The 25,294-nt window shown below is 39.0% G+C and overlaps 1 protein-coding gene across 4 annotated transcripts in view; it reads right to left on the reverse strand.

Annotated features, from left to right (window-relative positions):
- The window catches only part of LOC132295347 (uncharacterized), a 78,190-nt gene that overhangs the window by 47,950 nt on the left and 4,946 nt on the right, over positions 1-25,294 (reverse strand). For all 4 annotated transcript variants that reach the window (XM_059793575.1, XM_059793574.1, XM_059793573.1 and 1 more), the window contains 7 exons: positions 12,162-12,220; positions 11,855-12,014; positions 6,706-6,870; positions 2,774-2,858; positions 2,417-2,647; positions 2,207-2,301; positions 2,001-2,043 (listed from right to left, as the gene is read on the reverse strand). In XM_059793575.1, coding sequence (XP_059649558.1) covers positions 2,001-2,043; positions 2,207-2,301; positions 2,417-2,647; positions 2,774-2,858; positions 6,706-6,870; positions 11,855-12,014; positions 12,162-12,220 — 838 coding nt within the window. The remainder of the gene's footprint in view (positions 1-2,000; positions 2,044-2,206; positions 2,302-2,416; positions 2,648-2,773; positions 2,859-6,705; positions 6,871-11,854; positions 12,015-12,161; positions 12,221-25,294) is intronic.

Here is a 25,294-nt window from a genome sequence, read left to right on the forward strand (position 1 = left end):
AATGACCCAGGATGGAGAGGATTTAGCCTTACATGCAATATTACCTGACTTAGCCAAGGGAGCAGTGGTAGTAGTGGAAGTGGGTGAACGAGTAGTTTACAAAGTCTGAAAAAGCTTGCGAAGTTGTGTAATAAGTGCATCATGAGAACCAAAATCAGAAGCTACATGTCCTGAAAAATAAGGCTGCAATGGTTTACACTTCCTGTCATGTCGTCCACTAGGATGGCCACCACCACGGGAACCAGCCCAAAAATAAAATTGTTGTTTATGGTCGGCCGTGAACAAAATTTGGACAAAAAAATGGGATAAATCAGAATTCCAAAGTCAAAAAATTGCAGGTCCAAGTCCAAATTGTCACAATTATAGGCCCAGTATGTTGTAAGCAATTGTGAACCAGATTAAAAACCTGCTGGCTTAGCAAAAGTACTGGTCCAGAATCAAATCAAAAGCCAACAATGAAGCTGAATTGCAATTCCATAGAAGAAATCTCAGAAGTAAAGGAAAACAGTGTATATTCGATTTCGGAACCACGGAAGACCTGTTCGACTGACCCTTAGAGTCACATAAATTGTTCCAGATTCAATACATAATCCAAGAATCAACAACTAAAGTCTTTCCAAGCCCAAACACATCAAATAAGATGAAGCTTCACATGACCAATAGCAAAATCCCTATGAGCAGTGCTGGAAAAACAAACACCACCATTTGGTTCTTGGCCTGTAAGTGCTGACGTCAAACAACCTCTGAATGGAGAACAAACACCACCATAATTATCAGAAAATTCAGGCGAGCCACCCCAAATGGTTCTCGTCCTGTAAGTGCTGACATCAGTATGACATCATGCTGACATCAGCGTGTGCACTCTGACAGTCAATCTGATGATTTACTGAAACTCTCTTTGGATGGATTCACAGCCTTGCTCTGATACCAAGTTAAATTGGATAACAGTGTGTTTTAGGGTTAGAGAGGAGGAGGAGGAGGAGAAGAAGAGAGAATCTGGTGTGTGTACGGTTCTACACACCACCTGTCCTATTTATATTAAGTAAGCAAAATTACAATAATGTCTTTAATAATCAAAATAAACTCTAACATCCACGATGAGAAACCTTCCTCCTTACTATGACTCCACACCAACATCACAGATCTAATTCCACTTTGCCTTCTCCACAGCAGCTGATCAGATGACTCATCTACGAAGCTTTCTCTAAACACCTACACATCAGCCCAAGTTTCCTCCAACAAGGAAAATTGACCGAGTTCTCCCTCATCCAATCTCTATCAAATCAGCTAATACAGATATTTAGAAACAAGACGCACCTCTATCAAATAAGAAGCTCTCAAACCGACCTGGAAAATATCTAGTTCCACTTTGTTAATAGATTTCTCTGTTTAGCTAGTTTCAAGTCTGTGGCATGAATGAGTTGGTAACTTGAATTAGGCTCAAAGTGAAAACATCTAGCAAAAGTGTTTTTTGGTAGGAGTCACACATTGGCCAAGTCTATTTACTTATCTAGAAGAATGCGTTACGTAAAGAGATATGAGCACTTATATCAATTGAGTATATTTAAATAAATGAAGTCACACGAATGACAACAAATAGATTAATGTGTTTCTAAGAGCTTATATACAAAAAAAAAAAAAAAATGAGAATGAATTCATTCTAACAACTTACATTAGATTTGTGCTTTTGATTACTTATTTTCAATAGTAATGCACTCTGAAGCCTATCATTTTTATTTATTTTTTGCATCAGTAAGGAAAAAAACAAGCCTACCGATGAAAAAGTCTTCTTTTTATATTTAATCATTTATTGGCTCAGAGGCTGAACTGTTGACTTAACCATGTCTTGACTTACTAAAAAATCATAAACATATAAATGCTACCAACTAAACCTGTTTTAAAAAAAAAAAAAGGCATTTTAGGTGAAAAGAACACGCATGAAAGGGACAAATTGTTGGGAGGGAAGGAGGGAGAAAGAGACTAATTCAAGAACATATTACCAATTCCAACTATTACTGGAAGACCTTTATTCTCCAACAAAGCCTGAAAAGAAAAGAAGAGAAAAAAAAATATTGTGCTTTACGTTTGGACAAAAAACTAATAGAATCTTTAGAGTTGAGGTCCCGCAGTGGTTACCTCCAAAATACTATCCTGACAATTAATCTAATAATGCTTACCTGTATTTTTTTTTTTGATAAATACTTACCTGTATTGCTTGAACAGAAAGAAGCAATCCTCTATCCAGGTCATATGAATCAGGCATTGGAGCAAGCTGCAGGGTAGCCCTGAAAGAAGAAGGATCTGTGGTTGTTTCATGAGAGGAGTTGAGACATGAAGCATTGATACACTTCCAAGGAAAAAGTTTTAAAAAATTACTACAAAGAAAATTTGCTTTCTCCTCATCAAAGAAACATACCAATGACAGAGTCATCACCAAGTGGGGGATCCGATGAGACGAAATGCCAAGTTGCCAGTACAGGTTCCATTTTGGATTTTGTCGGGGATCGAGTCCATGGCTGAGATAAATCCTCAAGCCGGTTAACAACGTTAGGAGTAATACGAACTGGCTTTGGTGCAGCAATCAACCTTTCTTGATTATCAGTCAAAGATGTTTTAGACAAAGGTGGCGTATTAAGGCGAGGTACACCTGGAAATAAAATTAATTAATTAGAAAGAGGAAAGAGGAATAATTGATATTTGAATTAAAACCAAAAAATACATGTGGACTATAGTCAGTCACAGAGATGATAACTAAAAGACATCCACTACCAACCTTTTCTCTCGAGGATCATTTCAAGGTATGATTTAGTGATCCATGGTCCATTGATACCCATCCTAGAAGCTTCTTCTCCAACTGTCTATATGAAACAAATGTAACAAATACAGAAAGTGAGTTCCGGGACAAAAAATTCCTGGTTATAAGCAAAATTACACTTGTTCAAACTTATCGACAATATCTTATACTGTTCAGAACCAAAAACACACTTCAAAATCTATAGTTTGCAAAAATTAAGGGCAATGATATACTGCTATTAGCCATAAACAACAAAAACATGATGAGAATCATGAGAGGAAACTATGTCTTGTAGGTTCCAGAACTAAACCAAATCATGAAGCCCGTTAACAAGACTAAATAAGAGAATGCACAAGGTAAATGCATCAACTACAAGTTAATCCTACAAATAGGTAATGATGTAATAAGTGTTGACAACTTTAGAAATTTGCCAGCACATGCTGGCAATCCGAGTTCTTTTCATGACCTGGCCAGAGGACTTCAAAATTTTATAACTTGGTTCTTCTTGGTATTCAGCCATCTGTATCTGCTTTCAACTATTTACGTCATTGATTCTATTGTAGTACATATGTGAATTTCCGATGTTTGGGAGATTTAAAACTTAATAATGAACGAAATTGGAACATCTGAGGGAATAGAGAGTAAACTATTCTGCAGAAACAAAAGGGATGGAGAATTAAAGTAACATCATTAAAAGTAAAACTGCAAGGTTGAGAGCCTATACTACAGTGTATGAAATTAAAGAGGACAAGGGTAGAGAGAGAGATAAGGCAGAGGAAATTATACTACCGGAATTAAGGTAAGAAGAGAGTAAAGGTAAAAAAAAAAAAAAATGGAGAGGAAGGAAAGGGAGAAAGAGATGCTGCAACTACATTACTCTAAAGTGGCCATGAAAGCGCAGGGTGAAGGGACTACAAGAGGGAGTTTCAATGGCTTGGCCCCGAACTCCTAATAAGGAGGCTTTATCTTAAACTTATAAGGGCTGGAGAGGATTTTTTTCCTCCTCTGGCTACAAGTGGCTCCTCCTCTTCTCGAAAAGGCATGGTTCAAGCAAGACCATTTAACCACATAACCATGGTCTTCCTTCTCTTTCGATGACAAGCTCTCTTCCCGGTCCCACAAGCATTGACTTAGAAGAAATATAGAAAGAAGGAGAGAATTGTGTAAAGGCTTGAATGAGATGATTCACTCATTCACAGCTCTAGTATTTATACATAAAAAGAGCACATGCTCATATTACAAGAAAGGAAACTAAATCAAATCTAAATCAAATCACAGCATATTCTAAAGCATATTCTATGGTATATTCTACAGCATAATCAAATCTATGCTAATATGGTAAGTCATTCCATAAATCGTGGCTTTCATATCTGCTAACAGTCTTCAATCAATTCAAAGCATGGTCGGTGTGGGTATATAAATGTACATATTTCAAGCATGGCTGGTATTTGTATATAAATATATGCACATATTCCAAGAATGGTCATAGCAATCCCACAAATTATGGTATCAGGTTGCCAAACAGGCCATATAGCAATCATAGTTAGCAATCTGTGTCCTTTTTTGGAACCCATTCATGCCAAATACTTGGGCTATATTTGGGTACAAACAATAAGAATTTTTTATAATAACACATAAGGTTATATCTAAAGTCTGTCTGTCCCTCCTGGCATCCTCCGTTAACGGGGATCTAATCTGGGTAATGGCCTTTAAGAATATACAGAATAACTTGGTAATTGCATACAGTTCATAACTTACAACAAGAATAAATTACAAAGCGCCACAACCTCATAAAGCATGTAATAAGGAGGCCAGGATCCTTTTAAAATGAAGACAAGTGAGAAAATCATAGTCTAACCAAGACTCGTGCTTCCAAATTGAAAATAATATATATGGATTCGCACTCAATTTAGGAATAGTTAGTGGTCAAGATGCTTAGGAAACAAAAGAGGGCAGTACTAGGCCAATAGAACTTCTAGCAACTTTCATACAAAATGAAGTCTAATATCAAGTTTTTGTTTGCGTTTTTTAAAATTAGTTAAATAGTTGAGTTATCTCTGTGCAAGGGCATAACGGAGAATCTAAAACTTCAACAAGGTATAAAGGTAATTTAACTCATAATTTGTGCACTCACCAAACTTAGGGTTCACATGCATGCAGATGATATCATTTAACATACTAGGCTTACAGTTTGCATGTGTTGACTCGTGGGGGTGACCCAAAAAGAACGCAAGTTTAGGAAACCCCGTGAATTTCGCCTAACAGACCATTTTCCCTAATAAGACCATCATGAAATAGAATCTTTAAAAATGTGTTCTATTTTTCATTAAATTGTTTTTGAATCAGAAATCCTAAATATACTAGAACAGGGTAGTTCAATCAATCCAATTATATATCAAAGCTAACTAGACTAAGTTCGATCGATCGAACCTATCTCCAATCACCCAAAGCATGCGGGAAGGAGTTTCCAAGAAGATTTCAAACACTTAGACTCTCATTCTTCTCTGCCTCAAATCTCTATATAAAGATCCTATATTTTCATAAAAGCCTATAAAGCATATATTGAGCGTCATACGCAAAGAAACACAATTTGAGTGCATCCTAGCAATTCAATTGCTAGATATTTGTTTATTTTCATACATCGTTTTTGTTTATAGATGGTGACTGACTTTGAGTATGAATGTACAAATCCTAAAGCTAAAAGGAATTCCAACAACTCAAAAAAATTCCACAATCATCAAGGTTTGGACAAGTAGTCAAGGAGATCAAAACACAGATAAAAGGGTGGGATCGCGCAAGGAGCGGAATCATTGACGGGTTGCAACAATCTGGCGTGAGTTAGGGTTAGAGATAGTGATTCTAGAATTAGAATCTGATACCTAGGGTTCTAAACATTTCTATTGATAGGATCTGATCTGTCTGGACTAAGTCCTATGATTCTATGCTTTTTATTCTGCACTATGCCTATTTCTATTGCTTAAGTTCGTTATAATATGAGTTTTAGTTATTTAAGTTAGTATAAATTTCTGTTGAGATGGAAATCTTTATTTTGACACCTATTAAACCCCCTCTAGGTCTACTTCAAGCCTTAGCGTACTCTGACTATCAAAGCCTAAGGTAACAATCCAATCCCCCAGAAAGACAAATAAACATGTTTGGCCATGTGCAACTAAAACTATTAACCAAAACACCAATGAGAAAGAGAGACAAGGTCAATGGAGCAAATACAAGTTGAAAAGAACATGAAGGTTGAGAAGCGAGGTGGGAAGGAAAGATATGATGCCCTAGATATAGGGAAATGCCAAAACACCAACCACTTAGCGATGTAAGAATAATTTTAGACAAACACAACCATCTTCCCATTTGTAGCTCTTTTGGCTTTCTATACAACTCCACCCACAAAACAAATGAAAGTGAAAATACAACTTTGTTGACACACCAAAAGATAGACATGAGATGTATTCTAATACTAAATTAATTTATACTCACAGTAAAAATCATAGTTTTTCCACATCTCAGAATGAGATTTCTGTGGATTTAACACCATATACAATTTCTAACCCAATAACCTTTAGGCTGCTTTACCTTAGAGCTTTCTGCGAACGCACAGAACAGCAAAATGACGGAACAGCTAAATGTGAAACCATTCTCTTTTCATATGAACAAAAAAAAAAAAAAAAAAAAAAAAACAAAATATAATTGGAATTGGTCCACATAATTTTTTTTTTTTTTTTAAATAAATAAATAAAAAGGAAGAAGAAGAAATCTATGCATCGTCTGAGCATACGGATAAAAACAAACTAAACCTTCAACATGTACCACATTAGTATTAAATTATTAATCCTGAACAAAAAGGTTTAAGATCAAACCAAATCTAAATAAATTTTCTAGCAGATCAAATGAGTTCATACTTTCCTATTTGCACCCCTCAGCACCATGTATGTCTCGCTAAGAGAATCGATAGTTTCCATTGATATTGATAGAATGCCATTGCCGACTGATGTAGATGCCCGTTTATAACTGACAACAACAGTGTAACCCAAAGCCAGCAATCCCCCCAGTGTCATCCGTCCAACCTGTTACAGTTGTAAAGAGGCAAAACAGGGTGAGAAGAAAACATCCATAATGTCCAACCTCACAAATACCTCAAGTAATAGTAATTGGAGACAGAATAAAGGTGCCAAAACATGACAAAAGGAAAGAAAACAACATTCAAGGCTACGCCACTTTGAACAAGCCCTTGCAAATAGTAGAAAAATCAATCCACCAACCTAGTTTGTCCCAACGAGTCCCAACTAGAAGTCCCTCAATGTTGTCAGAATCATTGATGAGTGTATTAGATCATTACCCAAGGCTCTAACACATCAGAGTGTGCGTGGTGAATTAGACCTAGGGGAGAGGTGAATATGCAACTAACTAACTAACTTTTCAAATTACCCTTGATCCTTATTCAAAATACAGTTAATAGTTTGATTATGTGTCTCAATTGCAATCATGTAAACAAATAAAGCAAAGACTCAACATCTTTTATATGTAAAGCTGTTAGCCGAGATATGATAGCCACAAATTATGGAATGACTTACCATATTAGCATATATGATAGCCACAAACCATGGAGTTTAACTTTATTTACCCATATGTCTCGCCATAGAATCTAACGTGATTTGATTTAATTTCCTTTCTTGTAATAATAACATGTGCTCTTTTTTATCTATAAGTACTAGAGCTGTGAATGAGCGATTTATCTCATTTCAACCTTTTACACTTCTATTCCCTTTATGTTGTATTTCTTCTTGGTGGTCTAACCGCGATGAGGGCGTTGCGAGTTCGGCACACCCTTTCAGGAATGATCTGAGGAGACCTTGTTGATGGCTTGTGGTCTGAGGAGACTTTTTTTATTCTTCCATCTACATAGTTTAATTATTTGTATGAAAAGAAATGGTCTGAGGAGACAGTAATGGTTGCTTATAGTCTGAGGAAACAATGTTAATGGTTTATGGTTTGAGGAGACACAAGTCAGATAAGACGTATCCACGGTGGTTTGGAGAAAACGCCATAATTATGTCTTGGCCAGTCAATTTAATGCAGCCAAACATAGTCATTGGCTCTATATCTATAAAGACTGCATTTGAGGATGCATTGCCCAAGTTAGGCATCTCAGATATCCAAGCACCAACTTGAGAGGGAGTGTTAACCGAGATATGATAGCCACAAATTATGGAATGATTTATCATATTAGCAGAGATATGATAGCCACAAACCATGTAGTTTAATTTTATTTACGTATATGTCTAGCCATAGAATGTGTTGTGATTTAATTTAATTTCCTTTCTTGTAATATTAACATGTACTCTTTTTATCTATAAATACTCGAGCTGTGAATGAGTAACTTATCTCATTTCAAGCCTTTACACCTCTATTCCCTTTATCTTGTATTTCTTCTAAAACCCAACAGGGAAAAACCACGAGACCTAATACAGGGAGATCAAAATTCACTAGATGAGAAAGAGGTCACATACTACTTGAATTGAGTTGCCTGATTTTTATAGGCATTATGCTGTAATTAGAAATCAGCCAAAAAGCTCCAGAAACAACAGATCGAAAAAACAGTCCCAAAATTCCGGAAATTGTTCGAGATTAGAGAAAGAAAAAAAAATGTGCACCTAAGCCCTCCAAGTATTGCTATGTAGTTTCATTGAAATCCAACTTCATTTTGATTGACTTTTGCTGATATTTGAATTGCAGCTGACCCTTTGGCTGCCGTTTTTTGCTTGTTTGGCTACTAGACGTGAAGAATGTATTTTCTACAGAGATCTTGAGGAGGAAGTTTATATGGAGATCTCACTACTGAAGGGAAGGTATGCAAATTAAAGAAGGCACTTTATGGCTTGAAGTAATCTCCAAGGGCATGGTTTGACCAATTTCACAAGGCCATGATCACGTTTGGGTGTAATCATTCCATGTCTATTAAGCAAGCTAAAGGGTGGGCTTATTGTGTATGTAGATGACATCATGGTGACTGGAGATGATAGTGAGGAAGTCACTTAGCCCAGGAGTTTGAGATTAAAGACTTGGGAAATTTACGGAATTTCCTTGGAATAGAGGTTGTAAGATAAGACAAGGGCATCTGTATCTCTCCAATTAAGTATATTCTTCACTTCTAGAAAAGACTGGCATGTTGGGTCGTAAACTAGCACACTCACCCTTTGAGATGAATCATCGTCTTCGAAATGGTGAGAGCGAACAAGATATCAGAAATTGGTTGGGTAACTTATTTATCTATCTCACACTCATCCAAATGTAGCATATTCAGTACGTGTTACTAGCCAATTTATACATGATCCTCACACCACGCATTTAGACCATGTATCATATTATGAGATATTTGAAGTCTGCACTTGGCAAAAGAATGTTTTTCTCTAATCATGGACATTTGAAGTTGGAGGCTTTTACAAATGCAGATTGGCAGATCGGTTGATGATAGACAGTCCACCTCAGGTTAGTGCACCTTTATAGGAGGGAATTTGGTTACTTGGAGGAGCAAGAAATGATCAGTAGTGACTAGGTCCATTATTGAAGCAGAATACAGGACTATGGCTCGTGGAGTATGTAAACTCACGTGGCTTCAGACCTTGATGAGTGATTTGGGTACTATAGATGATGGACATGTGCGACTTTATTGTGACAATAAAGCAGCCAATGGTATTGCGCATAACCCGGTCCAACATGATAGAACAAAACATGTTGAGATTGATACACTTGGGAAAAGTTAAATAATGGAGTGATTTGCATGCCCTGCGTGAAATCTGAGGAACAGCTAGCTAGCTGATGTGTTCACCAAGGGTTTGAGTTGTAATTCATTCTATTTTATTGTAGGCAAGTTGGGCATGAGAGATATCTATGCACCAACTTAAGGGGGGAGAGTTGGAATATGTGAGAATATACATGTACTGAGCGTATTTAGTGGGATTTTACCAAGTGGGGTATTATTGTAAATCTCATTTTTACTAATATAAATACATGGGTGCAGAGTGTTAGACACATTTCTACAACCCTTCTTTACATCCTTTTCTTTTCTTATTATCTCTCTTCTTTCTTCAAAATTTAAATCCTAATCATCATAAACCCAAATTTCAACTCTCTTTTTCTTTTTTTTTTTGTTAAGGTTGTATTAGAAAGCGTTCAAATGGGTAACACATCCCAAGAAAAGCTACACAAGGACCAAATAGGGCCATAAGAACCCAAAAAATCAGCTGACTCCCCTAATGATTTACAATTTCTCCCAATGACCCAACAAAAAAGAGTGAAAATAATAGAGAACTTTAGAGCCCAATAGAAGATTCCTCTCCGTCAAATGATCTTCTATTCCACTCCCTATAAGCACCACCAAACACAAAAGGGAGACACGCTCCCAAAGTGGGCTTGGGATCCCACTGTACACCCTCTCCAAGCGTCAATCAAGCCTCTTGAGGATTGAGGCATGACCCTTTGGACCCCGAACAAACCTGAGAGAAAACCTTAACCGTCCGGGCCACCGGGGCAATGCAACAGATGATCGACAAACTCTTCGTTTCTTGCACACGCAACACCAATTGACAATAAGATCGACAGACTCTTCGTTTCTTGCACACGCAACACTAATTGACAATAACCTATCTCCTCGTCCTCAGGTTATCCAACGTCAATATCTTCCCCAAAACCGTTGTCCAAGCAAAAAAGGCTACCTTGAGGGGAGCCTTGTTCGCCGGACAGCCTCATGCGGGAAGGCTGGCCACAAAGCATCCGAAATACACCTATACAGAGAGCAAACATCAAATCTCCCCTGAGAAGAGGGCACCCAGACAAGGGCAGCCGGACCACCTCCATCAATCTCCTATCAATACTTCAAAAAACCAAGAACGTCGTCCAACTCCCAGTCCTAGAAATGTCTCGAAAGGATACATCCCAAGTAGTGCTCCCGCTATCAAAATTAAAGACAAAGAGATTGAAGGATTGAGAAGGGCAAGAATAATGAGGGAAAAGAAGATAGAGAGGGTTCTCAAACTTATGATAAGATTTCAATAATCAAAAGCTGCCTTGCTTAGTTACATAGAAGCCTTTATATAAGCAAAATCATAACCAAACCCTAAAATAATAAAGTACTAAAATATCCCTAAAATTGAAACATTACCAAAATAATAAAAACAAATAAATTAACCCTAATTATATCAAATCCCGAATTTCATCTATCTTTGCCCCTTCTCTAAAAGTATAGGCGGAATACGTGCGTTACAAGATGATAACCAGTAATATGTTACAAGAATAAACAAAACATCGTTGAGATGAGTTGAAAAAGGCTTTTACCATATGAAAACAAAAGCCACATGTGTAGATATACATGTGCATATTTACATATGGACGCATACACATATTTCCTTGTACTTATTACATCGTTGTCATGCGAGGCTAGTGATTAATGATTATTATTAATCATAATTTATAAATTATTAATGATTATTATGAATCATAATTTATAAATTTCAAGTTAAAGTCATATATACGAGATTCAATTATCATAAACTAATGGTTTTCAAATATAATATAATTGTTGTATATAAAAATATATAATGTGTCATTCTTGTGTCTGTATCCAACATTTTTATGAAATGTCATGTCTATACCTCATAGGTCAGACGTAAAATACAATTCTTAAACATGCATAATAGGCACAAAAGTGAGCAATCTATAACACTGACTTAATACTTTAAACGCAAAGGGCATTACATAAATATCCGTTCATGTAATTTTATTTTCTAGTAAATTCATGAGACAAGATAAGATTAAATTTCAATTCTAATAAATTTGTACAATAAAATCTAGAATCTCAAATCATTTGCGGTACAATTTTAATATGACTTACGGGATACATATTATGGAAAATGTCCATAAGAAATCCATGTGAGACAGATTGTTGGCACTAGAGATCAATTGAGGACCTAATTCCTAATATTTTTTTTAATAGTAAAAGTCCAGACAATAGTACTGAGTAAAATGTTTTAAGCATAAGAAGAAATGTCTCACCTCAAACTCAGCTTTTGGCCGGATAATGTAATTTTTGTCAACAATCCTTTGGTCACCTAGCGATAGATAGTATCTTATACCAGATTGCCGCACCTTAATCCAATCATTTATACGTGCTTCTTCACTAGCAGATGGAGGCCTCAGGTACATCTCAATAAAACTGAAAGTAAAAAGGTTTCTGAAACACTCAGTTATAACCAAAGCTTGCATAAAATGAACGAAGCAATTGAGCATCTCTATATTAACATTATCATAAGGAACTGTCAGAGCAATGGAAAACAATTTGCCAACAACTCAGTGAACTCACTTATCTCTTTGTGCTTCTTTTTCACGAAAAGTATAAGGTGAATGTCCACTTGATGAATGCTACAACAAATCAGTTAAAGAAGGATTAGGACAATGACGTTTGCTCAGTAATAGTAATGAGACACAGGTTTTACACGAAAGAAATTAACAAGGTGGGGGGGAATGTCAGTAGTACCCATCAGCAATAAAAGATAACTTGAGATAGTTAAAGAGAAACCTTTTGTTAAATAGGCAAAAGTATATCCAAAAGGTGCAAAAGTGAGAAGAACCGATTGATATGCAAGGCATACAGGAGCAACAAACTATGCTCACTCCAACTTGCTCAATTCACCTACTTATTTGAGGGGGGAAAATCAAATCACCTATCAATCTACAAGAGGAGAAAAGGAACTAAGAAATCCCCTGGAGTCCAAAAATGAAAAGCATTGCAGATTTTTTTTTTTTTTTTGGTAAAAAAAAAAAAAAACATTGCAGATTGCTGGTTGTATCAGCGTCATTGTTATGATTAGAACTTAGTGTTGGTAAATGTTACGACAAATGCAGCGAACCAAGCAACAATTACAAAACACGATAGAAAAATAAACACACCACACAAAGAACACAAAGATTTATACGTGGTTCAGCAAAGCCTACGTCTATGGTGGAGATCCGGTGAAAGTCTTCACTATGTATAAAATCAGAGATTACAAGTTTCAGCCCCTCACTCTCAATTCTGTACGAATTTCAGTGTCTCTCTCACACCCACTCCAAACCCTAAACGCCCTTATATATTGGGCTACAAGATAGTACTAATTAGGGTCCATGACCCATAAGCAAAAACGGATCAAAAAATTTCCGTTGCGACCCAGCACCAAATTCGGGCCACAACATCACAAATCTACACTTTGGCTCATATTACGCCAAGCTCCACAATCTCCAGCTACTCCTTTCGCCTCCTCTATATGCCCCTAAGGGCCTCAACAGCTGCAAGTACCAATCAAGTCCAGACAGTGTCAAAACTTGAGAGTAGGAATGACCTTAGTCATCATATCTACTGGATTCTCTGCTGTCCCAATCTTCCTCACTGCGATAGCACCCTGTGCAACCACATCTTTGATAAAGTGAAACCTGACATTAATGTGCTTGGTCCTCTCATGGAACATCTGATTTTTAATCAGATGTATGACACTCTGACTGTCGCAAAACACAACCAAATCATCCTGCTGCAAGCCTAAATTACCAACCACATATAGCTTCCTTCACTGCCTCTGTAACTGCCATGTACTCAGCTTCAGTAGTAGACAATGCAACTACGGGCTACAAAGTCGCCTTTCAACTGATCACACTCCCACAAAGAGTGAAGACATACCCTGTCAAAGACCTCCTCCAATCAAGATCTCCAGCATATTCCGAATCAACAAATCCAACAACACTACCACACGCATTGCTGCCTCTGTCATAGACTAAGCCAACATCTGCAGTGCCTCGCAAGTACCGCAATATCCACTTCACATCCTGCCAATGGACCTTCCTAGGTCTATCCATACTGTCTGGCCTAGTGCACACCATAGCATACATAAGGCTACCAACTGCACTAGCATAAGGAACACGAGACATATGCTCCACCTCCTCCTCGGTCTATGGTGACAATCATGCTGAAAGTCTAAAATGGGCAACCAATGGAGTACTCACAGGCTTTGACGCTTGCATACCAAAGCGTTCCAGCACCTTCTCAATGTATTTCCTCTGTGACAAATACAATCTACCTGCTCTTCTATCCCTGTGAATTTCCATACCCAATATCCTCTTTGCAGCACCAAGATCCTTCATCTCAAATTCACCACTAAGCTAAGCCTTCAACAAGTTGATTTCAGACATGTTCTTGCAAGCTATCAACATGTCATTAACATACAGCCACAAGTACAAATACGAACCATCTGAGAGACTCCTGTGATACACACAACTGTCAAACTTACTCCTACTGTAGCCATTCCCAACCATAAAGGTGTCAAATCGTTTGTACCACTGTCTAGGAGACTGCTTCAACCTATACAAGGACTTCTTCAGTAGGCAAACATGATCTTCCTTTCCCAAAATCTCAAACCCTTCAGGCTGATGCATATAAATCTGTTATTCCAACTCACCATGCAAGAAAGAAGTGTTGACATCAAGCTGCTCAAGCTTCAAGTCATACAAAGCAACCATAGCAAGTAACACCCGGATTGAACTATGTTTCACTACAGGATAAAACACTTCATTGAAGTCTACCCCTTCCCTCTGTGTATAGCCCTTCGCTCTGTGTATAGCCCTTCGCCACAAAGCGTGCCTTGTACCTCACATCTTCCACCCCTGGAGTTCGTTCCTTTTTCTTGAAGACCCATTTACAACCCACAATCTTCTGTCCCTTGGGCTTCTTAACTAGCTCACAAGTCTGATTCTTATGAAGAGACTCAATCTCCTCACTCATGGCAACAGACCACTATGCTAACTCTCTACCTGTGATGGCCTCATGATAAGTACACGGTACCTACTCATCAATATCCTCTGTCACACTATAAGCAACCGAATCAACATGTGATAACCCATACTTCTCAGGTGGCCTAATATGCATCATAGGCCTGTCTCTACCCACACTAGAATTCTACGACTATGCATCTCCCTCAGCCCGAAATTACACTTACTTATTAGTCGACCGATCAGGACTATCCTCTTACTGAACCTCTACATGCTCCACCTGCTTACTTACTGACACCCTGAGCTCCCCCTAAATCAACTACCTCCTTTTGCGAAGTAAGCATCGCAGACTCGTGAAGGGTCACATCCCTGCTAACAAGTATCTTCTCTCCTGAAGCCTCTGGGCACCATAATCTGTATTCCTTGACCCTAGGCTGATAACCAAGAAATATGCATTTCTTAGCCGTTCAAGCTTCCCCTCAAATTTTTTTTTTTTTCCTTTTTTTCTTAATTGGTACTCATACATACATGCCTCCACCAAGGCTCGAACCCCTGACCTCCCTTTGGGAAGTAGAAGCCTGGTACCGCTAAGCCACTGGCCTGTTGGTTTCCCCTCATTCACATGAGAATACGCTGGGCACCCAAATATTCTCAGATTACTATAACTAGCTGGAGAACCAGACCATACCTCCTCTGCAGTGTTACAGTCAATAGCAGTCGGTGGAGACTAGTTCACCAAGTAACTAGCTGTAGAAACAGCTTTAGCCCAGAACCCTTTGTCTAACGCATTGGACACCATACATCGTGCCCTCTCCAATAGTGTTCTGTTCATCCGTTCTGCAAATCCATTCTGTTGTGGAGTCTTTCTCACTGTGTAGTGCCTCACCATCCTGTGAGTCTTGCAAAACTCGTAAATCCTCCATCACAAAATTTCAAGCCATTGTTTGTCCTCAAACGCTTGACCTGTTTTCCAGTCTGCTTCTTAATCAAGGTCTTCCATTGCTTAAACGTGACAAAAGCCTCATTTTTATGCTTCAGAATGTAAACCCAAACTTTTTAAGAAAAGTTATTAATCAGTGTCATCATACATCTACTACCACCATGTGAAATAACCTGGGAGAGGACCCCAAATACCATAATAAATATAATCCACTGTACCCTTGGTCCTGTGAATTCTTGTACTGAACTTTATTCTGCACTGCTTCCCGAAGACACAATGCTCACAGAAATCCAACTTCCCAGTTTTCTGACCACCAAGCAGACCCTGCTCACTCAGAACATCCATTCCCCTCTCATTCATATGCCCAAGCCGTATATGCCACAATCTGGTAGTATCTGAATCTGGATTCGAGGACGATACAACAACTGAACCCGTGACTGTGCTACCCTGAAGAGCATATAAACCATGCTTCTTCAGTCCCTTCATCACCACAAGAGCACCCTTTGAAACCCGAATGACTCCACCTCCAGCCTTGTAAGTGCACCCGATGGAATCCAACGTACCCAGGGAAATCAAATTCTTTCTCAGTTCTGGTGCATGTCTGACATCAGTTAATGTCCTCACAATCCCATCATACATCTTGATTTGAACTGTACCGATACCTACAACCTTACACGCCGCATCATTCCCATCAGAACTTCCCCTCCATCAATAGATCGATAAGAGGTAAACCAATCCCTGTTTGGACAAGCATGAAACGAGCAATCCGAATTAAGAAGCCACTCATCACAAGAGCTGCCAACTGAAACCTTGAGAACATTACCACCATCTGAATCATTACCCACTGCAACAGCCAAACTATCAACTTCAAAGGATTTTCCCTAAAGATAGTCTTTCCTGAAGTGCCCTTCCTTGCGACAGATGTAACATCTCAGCACCTTCATTCTGTTCTTAGACTTAGACCAATTTCTGTTACCAGACCCTTCCTTTTGATTCGTTCTCCCTCTAACAACCAGCCCCTCTGTTTTTGCTTCCGTTGTGCCCCAACAAATTGGTATCAGAGCCAAAGGTGAAGGAGATCCAAAAAACACAAGAAGTTTCAACAAGTGCTACAACATGCTTCAGTTGTAGGTGGAGTCAATTGGCTTGGTTACATGGCATAAAGCTTGAGTAGTCAAGGTGGAGCAACGTATAATGTGGACAATCGGAGTTTTGCAGGAGTACCGTCAAGATTGAAGCTGCAAAAGAATTGTTCTGATCATTGTCGTAGAAGTGATGATTGGCTAGATAGAATTTGAGCCAAGGTGGAGATTGTTGGAAATTGTGTCTCAAATTATTAGGTTTCTATTTTAGGGTTGTATTCTGTTAAGAAATTTCTTGTCAATTAAGTTTTGGGTTTAAGAAATTGTAATCCTTGTTCAACAAGGAATTATGTTTGTAACTCTATAAATAGATACCTAGGTTTAGGGTTGAGACTTATGATATTGAGAGAGATGTAGTCGCATGAGGGAGTTGATGCGTAGAGGTAGTATGCTGGTTGGTAGAGTAGGAAAAACACCGGTGACACTGTTAGCGAGGAGATAGGCTCGTGGAGTGGTACATAATGAAAAGACATGTACTGTTGTCAAGGGCTTATTTGTTATTACTTATATAATGTTAGGACTTATGTGTAATTTCTGAAACTTGTTATTATAAATATTATGTGGTGGAAGGATGAAAGTATTCTTTCATTCTCTCTTTTTCCCCATCTCTCTCACTTTTTCTCTCATCCAATTTCTTCTCTTTTTCTTCTTTTTCTTTATCACTTACTCTTGATTTGATTATATCTTAAAGTCAACATGGTATCAGAGCATGGTTTGTAAAGCTTTAGGTGTGTAGTTGAAACCCTGCGGCAAGTTTGTGTAAACGTTAGTAGGTGTGTTAGTAGGTGTGAAGGGTTTTGAAGAGATTCCAAGATGGGATTTGTTTGCAAGGAAGTAGTGTTAATCACATCCATACGTACCGCGGATCTAAGTCCGCGGTGAGTTGGCTGGGGGTCGCAGGGGGAAGTGCGCCCCTACTCGGGGTTAAAAAAAAAAAAAAAAAAAAAAAAAATTTGACCTATTTTTTATCTATTGCAGTCTCGATCAGTTTTTTTTTTGTCTTTGCGGGTTTTGCGACAGCGGTTTTTTCTTCGTCGTTCACGATTCTGGTATAGTCTACTTTGTTGCTTTCTAAGGTTCGTGTGGTGACTGTGTGGTCGCTTTTTATGCAACCCAGTTTGTGTGTTAAAGAGATGGTTCTCTACGTATTTTGTTGCTGTTTTTGTTTCTGAGGATTGTATACCCAGACATTGTTTGATAAAATGTCTGGCTCAAAGGTGACTTCAAAAGAAGCTGGGTCTTCTCCTAGTCTGACTCTAGTATTGGGAGGTAGTAGTGATCACCATCCAGGCCTTTGTATTACGACTGTTAGGCTGGATGAGACGAACTATAGGGAGTGGGCTCAATCTGCTCGTATGCATATCACTGGTTGTAGGATGATCGACCATATCGAAGGGACTGTCATCCCTCCAAGAGCGATCCTGAATTTAAAGAGTGGAGTGCAAATAATGCACTTGTTATGACGTGGTTGTTGCAGTCAATGCAGCCACAGATCAGCAAAGGGTTTCTGTTTGTGAAAACAATTAAAGAGCTATGGACGGCTGTGGAAGAGACGTATTCCTCGGTTGATAATTTTGCAAAACTGTATGAACTCCAACAACAGATTTCAAGATTTAAGCAGGAAGACCAAACTCTTGCTACATATTACCACACTCTACGTGGTAAATGAGAAGAGTTAGATCACTACCAAGACTACAAACATGTGTGTGCAACTGATGTTAAAGCATTTCATGATATGGTAGAAAGGAATTGAATATATGAGTTCTTGGGTGGTCTGTATTAAAGATTTAATAGAAGAATCAGTGGAGGAAAATCTTTCAGTAATTGATGTTGTTTCTTATTATTAAAGATTTGGTGTTACTAGAGGAATCAATGGAGAAAAATCCTCCTTGTTTCCTATTTTCTAATTCTTTCCATTATCATAATTTCTTCTCCTATATAAAGGAGCCTCCACCATTGTATTATATATGAGTTGAGAAAGTATTATAAAAGTGATGTAGCCCTTTGGGCTCTTTGTGTCGTGGATGTAGGCCCTTGTGGCTAAACCACGTAATATATGTGTGTTCAACTGGTTTTATTTATCTCTTCGCTTCCGTTTTATGCTTTGCAAAATGGTATCAGGGCTTGAGTTCTCTTCCTAGGTTCGGACCCCTATTTTGGGGTATTCCCTTAGCATCTGAAATGTTGCTAAGGGTTTCTCGGTGTTATTTGTGATTTGTTTGGGCGGCCGGTTTGTTCGGCAATAATGTTCTTCGCCCTTACCGTGTTTCCAGCAGTTTTTATTGACTTGTTTGGGCTGTCAGTGTGTTCAGTAGCATTGTCTTCGTCTTTGTCGTGTCTCCGACAGTTTTTATCTGATTGTTTAGGCTGCCGGTGTGTTCGGTAGCATTGTCCTCGCCTTTACCGTGTCTCTAGCAGTTTTTTGTTGACTTGTTTGGGCTGCCGGTGTGTTCGGTAGCATTGTTCTTCGTCTTCTCTCTTCATCATTCACACTTGTTACTCGTCATCTCAGTGGCAAGTTGGGCATTCATGCTCCAACTTGAGGGGAAGTATTGAAGATTTAATGGAGGAAAATCTTTTAGTAATTGATATTGTTTCCTATCATTAAAGATTTGGTGTTACTAGAGGAATCAATGGAGAAAATTCCTCCTTGTTTCCTATTTTCTAATTCTTTCCATTCTCATAATTTCTTCTCCTATATAAAGGAGCCTCCACCATTGTATTGTATATGAGTTGAGAGAGTATATAAAAGTGATGTAGCCCTTTGGGCTCTTTGTGCCGTGGATGTAGGCCCTAGTAGCTGAACCGCGTAATATCTGTGTTCAACTGGTTTTATTTATCTATTCACTTTCGTTTTATTCTTTACAACAGTCTACATCCAAGATACGAGCATGCCAGCGTACAAGTGTTAGGCAGGTATCCAGCCCCTACTTCTATTAGAGATGTGTTTTCGTATATCCAAGCTGAGGAGAGTAGAATGAAGGCTATGTCTGCACTTGTATACACTAAGCCTGAGCTAGAAGTACCATTATCTGAGAGGTCTGCTCTTGCCACACAGCAATGGAACAAACCCAATCCTCCAAAAGGAGGAAAACATAATGACAAGAGCAAGTTGAGGTATGATCACCGTGGGCGTACACGCCACACTAGGGAAACATGCCGGAATCTACACGGTCGCCCTACTCTAGCTCCTGCTAATGCGAATGCTAGGCCATGGCCTAGTCCATTCAGGGGTTATCTACGGCATATATTGTAGAGCGTGAGACTGCTTCTACTGGTGATGCCTCTTAGGGCCACCGAGTTCTTTGTCCAGGGCTAAACTTGATGCTCTCCGACATCTACTAGCACAACATTCCTCCGTTTCCACCTCTAACTTCGCTCAGACAGGTACCTCTCATTCGGCACATCAAGTTTCCACATTATCTGGTGGGCCACCCTGGATCATTGATTTAGGAGCCACTGATCACATGACTGGTATGGCATCTGATTTTTCTTCATACAGTTTATGTTCTGGTAAGGATAAGGTTAGAGTGGTTGATGGCACCTTGACCTCCATTGCCGGGAAGGGTACTGTTTCTGCTTCTCCTAATCTTACCTTATCCTCTGTTCTTCATGTCCCAAAGTCAATCATATTACAAAAGGCTTGAATTGTAGTGTAACCTTTTTTCCATCTCACTGTGTGTTTCAAGACTTGGACACGGGTAAGACGATTGGAAGTGGACGTAAGAACAGTGGCTTGTATTTGCTGAACGTGAGGCCAACTTCTTATTATGTTGCAAATCAATCTAGTGTTAAGAATAGTAATATCAATAAAGATCTGTTAATGCGATGGCATAATAGACTAGGCCATTTACCTCTTCCTGTTTTGAAGCATGTGCTTCCCCAATTTGCTTCTGTTGAATCATTTGAGTTAAATTGTAAAACATGTGTTCTTGCTAAACAATGTCATGTTTCTTATCCTACTAGTATTAATAAAAATACAGCTCATTTGCAGCTTGTTCATACTGATGTGTGAGGTCCTAAATCTACTACTTCGGTACTTGGTTTTCGTTACTTTGTTATGTTTGTTGATGACTTTAGTTGATATACTTAGCTTTATCTTATAGAAACCAAAGATGAAGTTCATTCCATTTTTAAAACCTTTCATAGGATGGTATGTACTCAGTTTGGTTGTCCCCTCAAAATCCTTCGATCTGATAATGGAGAAGAGTTTATGCATGGTAGTCTTGCCTCTTTTTTTTGCAGATAACGGGATTGTTCATCAAACCTCTTGTGTCGATACACCACAACAGAACAGTGTAGCTGAAAGAAAACACCGTCATATTACAGAGGTGACCCGTTCTCTTCTAATTGGGATGGGAGTGCCTAAAAGTTATTGGGCTGATGAAACCTTAACAACTACATACCTTATCAATCGCATGCCTTCTAAGGTTCTTGGGTATCAATCCCCCTTCTCTGTCTTACACCATGACACTGCCTTGTTTACTGTTCCTCTGAAAGTGTTTGGTTGTGTTTGTTATGTTCACATTCATCATCGCAATGACAAAATGGACCCTAAGGCAATCCGATGTGTCTTTCTTGGATACTATACCACTCAAAAAGGGTATCGGTTTTTATAACCCTACCACTTGTCGTCGCTTTGTCTCCATGGATGTTACATTCTTTGAGTCTGTTCTTTTTTTTTCCACTACTCGGGATTCTCTACAGGGGGAGACTACTATACAGGTAGAGAATCCGTTGTCCATTCAGAGGGAATGCCCCCTTCCTTTGCCTGTTCCCATTCAGGGGGACTTTCTTACTGAGGTGCCTATGTCTAGTCCTCCTAAAACTAATAATTTACAGCACGGAAAGCAGCCAATTGTCTACACTAGCAGGGCAAAACAAGTTATTGACTCAACCCAAGACCAAGAAGTCTCCCTCGATCTAGGTAATTCCTTCGTTGACATTGATACTCCTGATTCTTTTCCCAATAGCATTCATGTTGATCTTGATGTCCCTATTGCCTATCGTAAGGGTGTTCGTAGTTGTACAAAGCATCCCATATCTCAGTTTGTATCCTATGATGCCTTATCTCCAACATATCGTGCTTTCACTTCGTGTATCTCCTTTGTATCAGTTCCTTCTAGTGTTTCAGATGCTCTTAGTCAAACTCCATAGAAGAAAGCTATGCTTGAAGAAATGATGGCCCTTAAGAAGAATGATACTTGGGATATTGTTCCATTACCTAGGGGTAAGAAACCAGTAGGATGCAAATGGGTCTATACAATAAAGTATCATACTGACGGAACAATTGAAAGATATAAAGCTCGGTTAGTTGCAAAGGGCTTCACTCAAGCCTATGGAATTGATTATTTGAAAACATTTGCTCCAGTTGCCAATATGAACTTTATACGTGTTCTTCTTTCTTTGGCAGTTAATTTGAATTGGCCCTTACATCAGCTAGATGTAAAGAATGCTTTCCTTCATGCTAACTTGGAGGAAGAGGTGTATATGACTATGCCACCAGGGTTTAAGCTTGCCAATGGTCAAATTTTAGTATGCAAGCTAAATAAAGCCTTGTATAGGTTCAGCACTGCTATGAAAGAGTGGGGTACACACAGTCAGGCAGATTATACTCTCTTCATTAAGAAGCACCAAGGCTGCACCACTGCCCTTATTGTATATGTTGATGATATTGTTATCACTGGAAATGATCCAGAAGAGATTCGTCGAATGAAGTCATTCTTGGGGACAGACTTGTAGGTTAAAGACCTCGGATCATTGAGTACTTTCTTGGCATCGAGGTGTGCAGATCGAAGAAAGGGGTGTTCACTTCTCAACGGAAGTATGTGTTAGATTTGTTGGCTGAAACAGGCAGGCTTGGAGCTAGACCTATTGATATTCCCATTGAGCAAAACCATAGGCTTAATGATGTAGATGGAGACCCATTAGATGATGTGTGAAGATTTCAATGATTGGTTGGGAGACTGATTTACTTATCTCTCATGCGCCCGGATATTGCCTACACTATTAGTGTGATTAGTCAATTTATGCATACTCCACGTACACCTCACCTTGAGGCAGCTCATCATGTTCTTCGCTACCTCAAGGGTTCACTTGGTAGGCTGGTAAGGGGATATTATTTGGCAGTCATGGCCACTTGCGTGTTGACAACCTATATTGATGCTGATTAGGCAGGGTTAGTGACAGATCGACGATCTACTTCAGGATATTGCACATTTGTTGGAGGTAATCTTGTTTCATAGTGAAGCAAGAAAAAGTCTGTACTAGCTAGATCTAGGGCAAAGGCTGAATTCAAATTCCATGGCACATGAAGTTTGTGAGTTATGGCTACGTACGATGTTGGGTGAGTTAGGTCATCCTGTTCACGAGTCAATGAAGTTTTATTGTGACAACAAGGCTGCTATTAGCATTGCCCACAATCCAGTTCAACATGACAGGACAAGCACATTAAAGTCGATCGACACTTCATCAAGGAAAAGCTTCGTCCTGGGCTAATTTGTACTCCATACGTCAATACACATGATCAGGTTGCTGATGTTTTGACTAAGGGTGTGAGCAAGAATTGCTTGCAAAATATGTTAGTCAAGCTAGGCATGATAGATATCTTTGCACCAGCTTGAGGGGGAGTGTTGTCAGGGGCTTATTTGTTATTACTTATATAATGTTAGGGCTTATGTGTAATTTCCGAAACTTGTTATTATAAATAGAATGTGGTGGAAGGATGAAAGTATTCTTTCATTCTTTCTCTCTTTCCCCATCTCTCTCTCTTTTTCTCTCATCTGCTTTCTTCTCTTTTTCTTCTTCTTTATCACCTACTCTTGATTTAATTATATCTTAAAGTCAATATGTACATGGTGTTGGTACTCTATTGTTGTAATATCTCTACGAATCATAGTGGAATCTCTTCTCATCCATGGACGTAGGCCGGTTTTGGCTGAACCATGTATATCTTGTGTTTGTGTGTGATTACTTTGTTGGCTTTCAATAATCTTTATTTATTCGCGCACTTCCGCTACCCCAATAGTAAATTTTGTAAAAAGAGTTGGAGTTTGTATTTTTATTTTTAGCTTTTGATTCGAGCTAGCTAGTGGTGGTACCCATGAACAAGGGTAAAATCAGAATTTGAAGATACATCAAAGGGCGAAAAGGTAAAATTTCCTCTTGAATACCTTTTTTTTTTTATAAGTAAGATTTTATAAAAGACGCTCAAAAGTGAAGCGCTCCCAAAGAAGACAACGGACGTCCAAGACGACACTATAACTTTAAGCTATCCACAAAATCCAAAATACAATCCATTGAATTACAGTCCCACCCATTTACCCAAAAGAATAAAGAAGTAAGAATACTATATTTAATAAGCCCAAATGGGAGACTCCTCCCTCAAAATATCTCCTATTTCTCTCGCGCCACAGACCCCACCAAATATAAAAGGGAGTGGCCCTCCAAGCATCTCTAACTCGACTCTCCATTGTACACCTTTTCCAAGTCTCTAACAAGTCTACCGTGTATTCTGAGAATACCCATGGAAGACCAAACGCAACCAAAAACATAGACCAAACATCCCTAGCCACCGAGCAATGAATAAGAAGATGGTTGACAGATTCACCCGTCGTCTTGCACATACAACACCTGTTAACCATAATATGACTTCTTTTTCTAAGGTTATCAATAGTAAGGATGCTTCCCAAATCAGAAGTCCGTGAGAAGAAAGCTACCTTCAGTGGAGCTTTCGACCTCCAAATGGCCTTCCAAGGAAAATTGGGACCCGAACGCTCCAACATACAATTGTAGAAGGACTTAACCTCAAAAACCCATCTCGAGGTACCCACCCACAGCATCTCATCCATACCCACGCCGACCACCACCTGGCTATAAATGAAGACTAGGAAGTCAAAAACCTCCAAAAGTTCCCAATCATGGAACTGTCGATGGACCTGCACATCCTAAGTCACCCTCCCATTATCAAGATGATAATAGTTTGCAACCACATCATCTCTAAACACAGCAATCAGGTAAAGACACGGGAATTTGAAAGCTAAAGCCAAATCCCCACACCATCTGTCTTCCTAAAACCTGACATAACTTCCGCTTCTAACCTTGAATCGAATACATTTGGAGAATTCATCCCACCCTCTATGGATTAGCTTCCAGAAGCCTATTCCTGCTAGGGTTCTAGCCTCCTTAGAATGCCACCCTCTATCTCCCTCCCCATAATGACAAGCGATAACGCGCCTCCAAATCTTGGACCTCTCTCCCCCAAACCTCCACAACCACTTGCCCAACAACGGCTTATTAAACACATCCAGCCTTCAAATACCCAAACCCCCCTTATTAATAAGGGAACACACTCTCTCCCAGTTAACCAAGTGGTACTTGAACTCATCTCCTAACCGTCCCCACAAAAACTTCCTATGAATATCGTCGAGTCTTCGAAGACTTAGGCATTGGAAAGAGCAACATAAAATAGGTTGGGAGATTTGAGAACATACTTTTCATAAAAGTAACCCTCCCCCCTTTGGACAAGTATTGCTTCTTCCAACCTGCAAGCCTCCTCTCGAACCTCTCAACATTCGGATCCCATACAAAAACTCTCCTTGACGAGACTCCCAAAGGGAG

Source organism: Cornus florida, unplaced genomic scaffold (genome assembly GCF_030987335.1).
Source record: "Cornus florida cultivar Cherokee Brave unplaced genomic scaffold, ASM3098733v1 CherokeeBrave_3.0.0_Hap2_Chr02, whole genome shotgun sequence".
NCBI lineage: Eukaryota > Viridiplantae > Streptophyta > Magnoliopsida > Cornales > Cornaceae > Cornus > Cornus florida.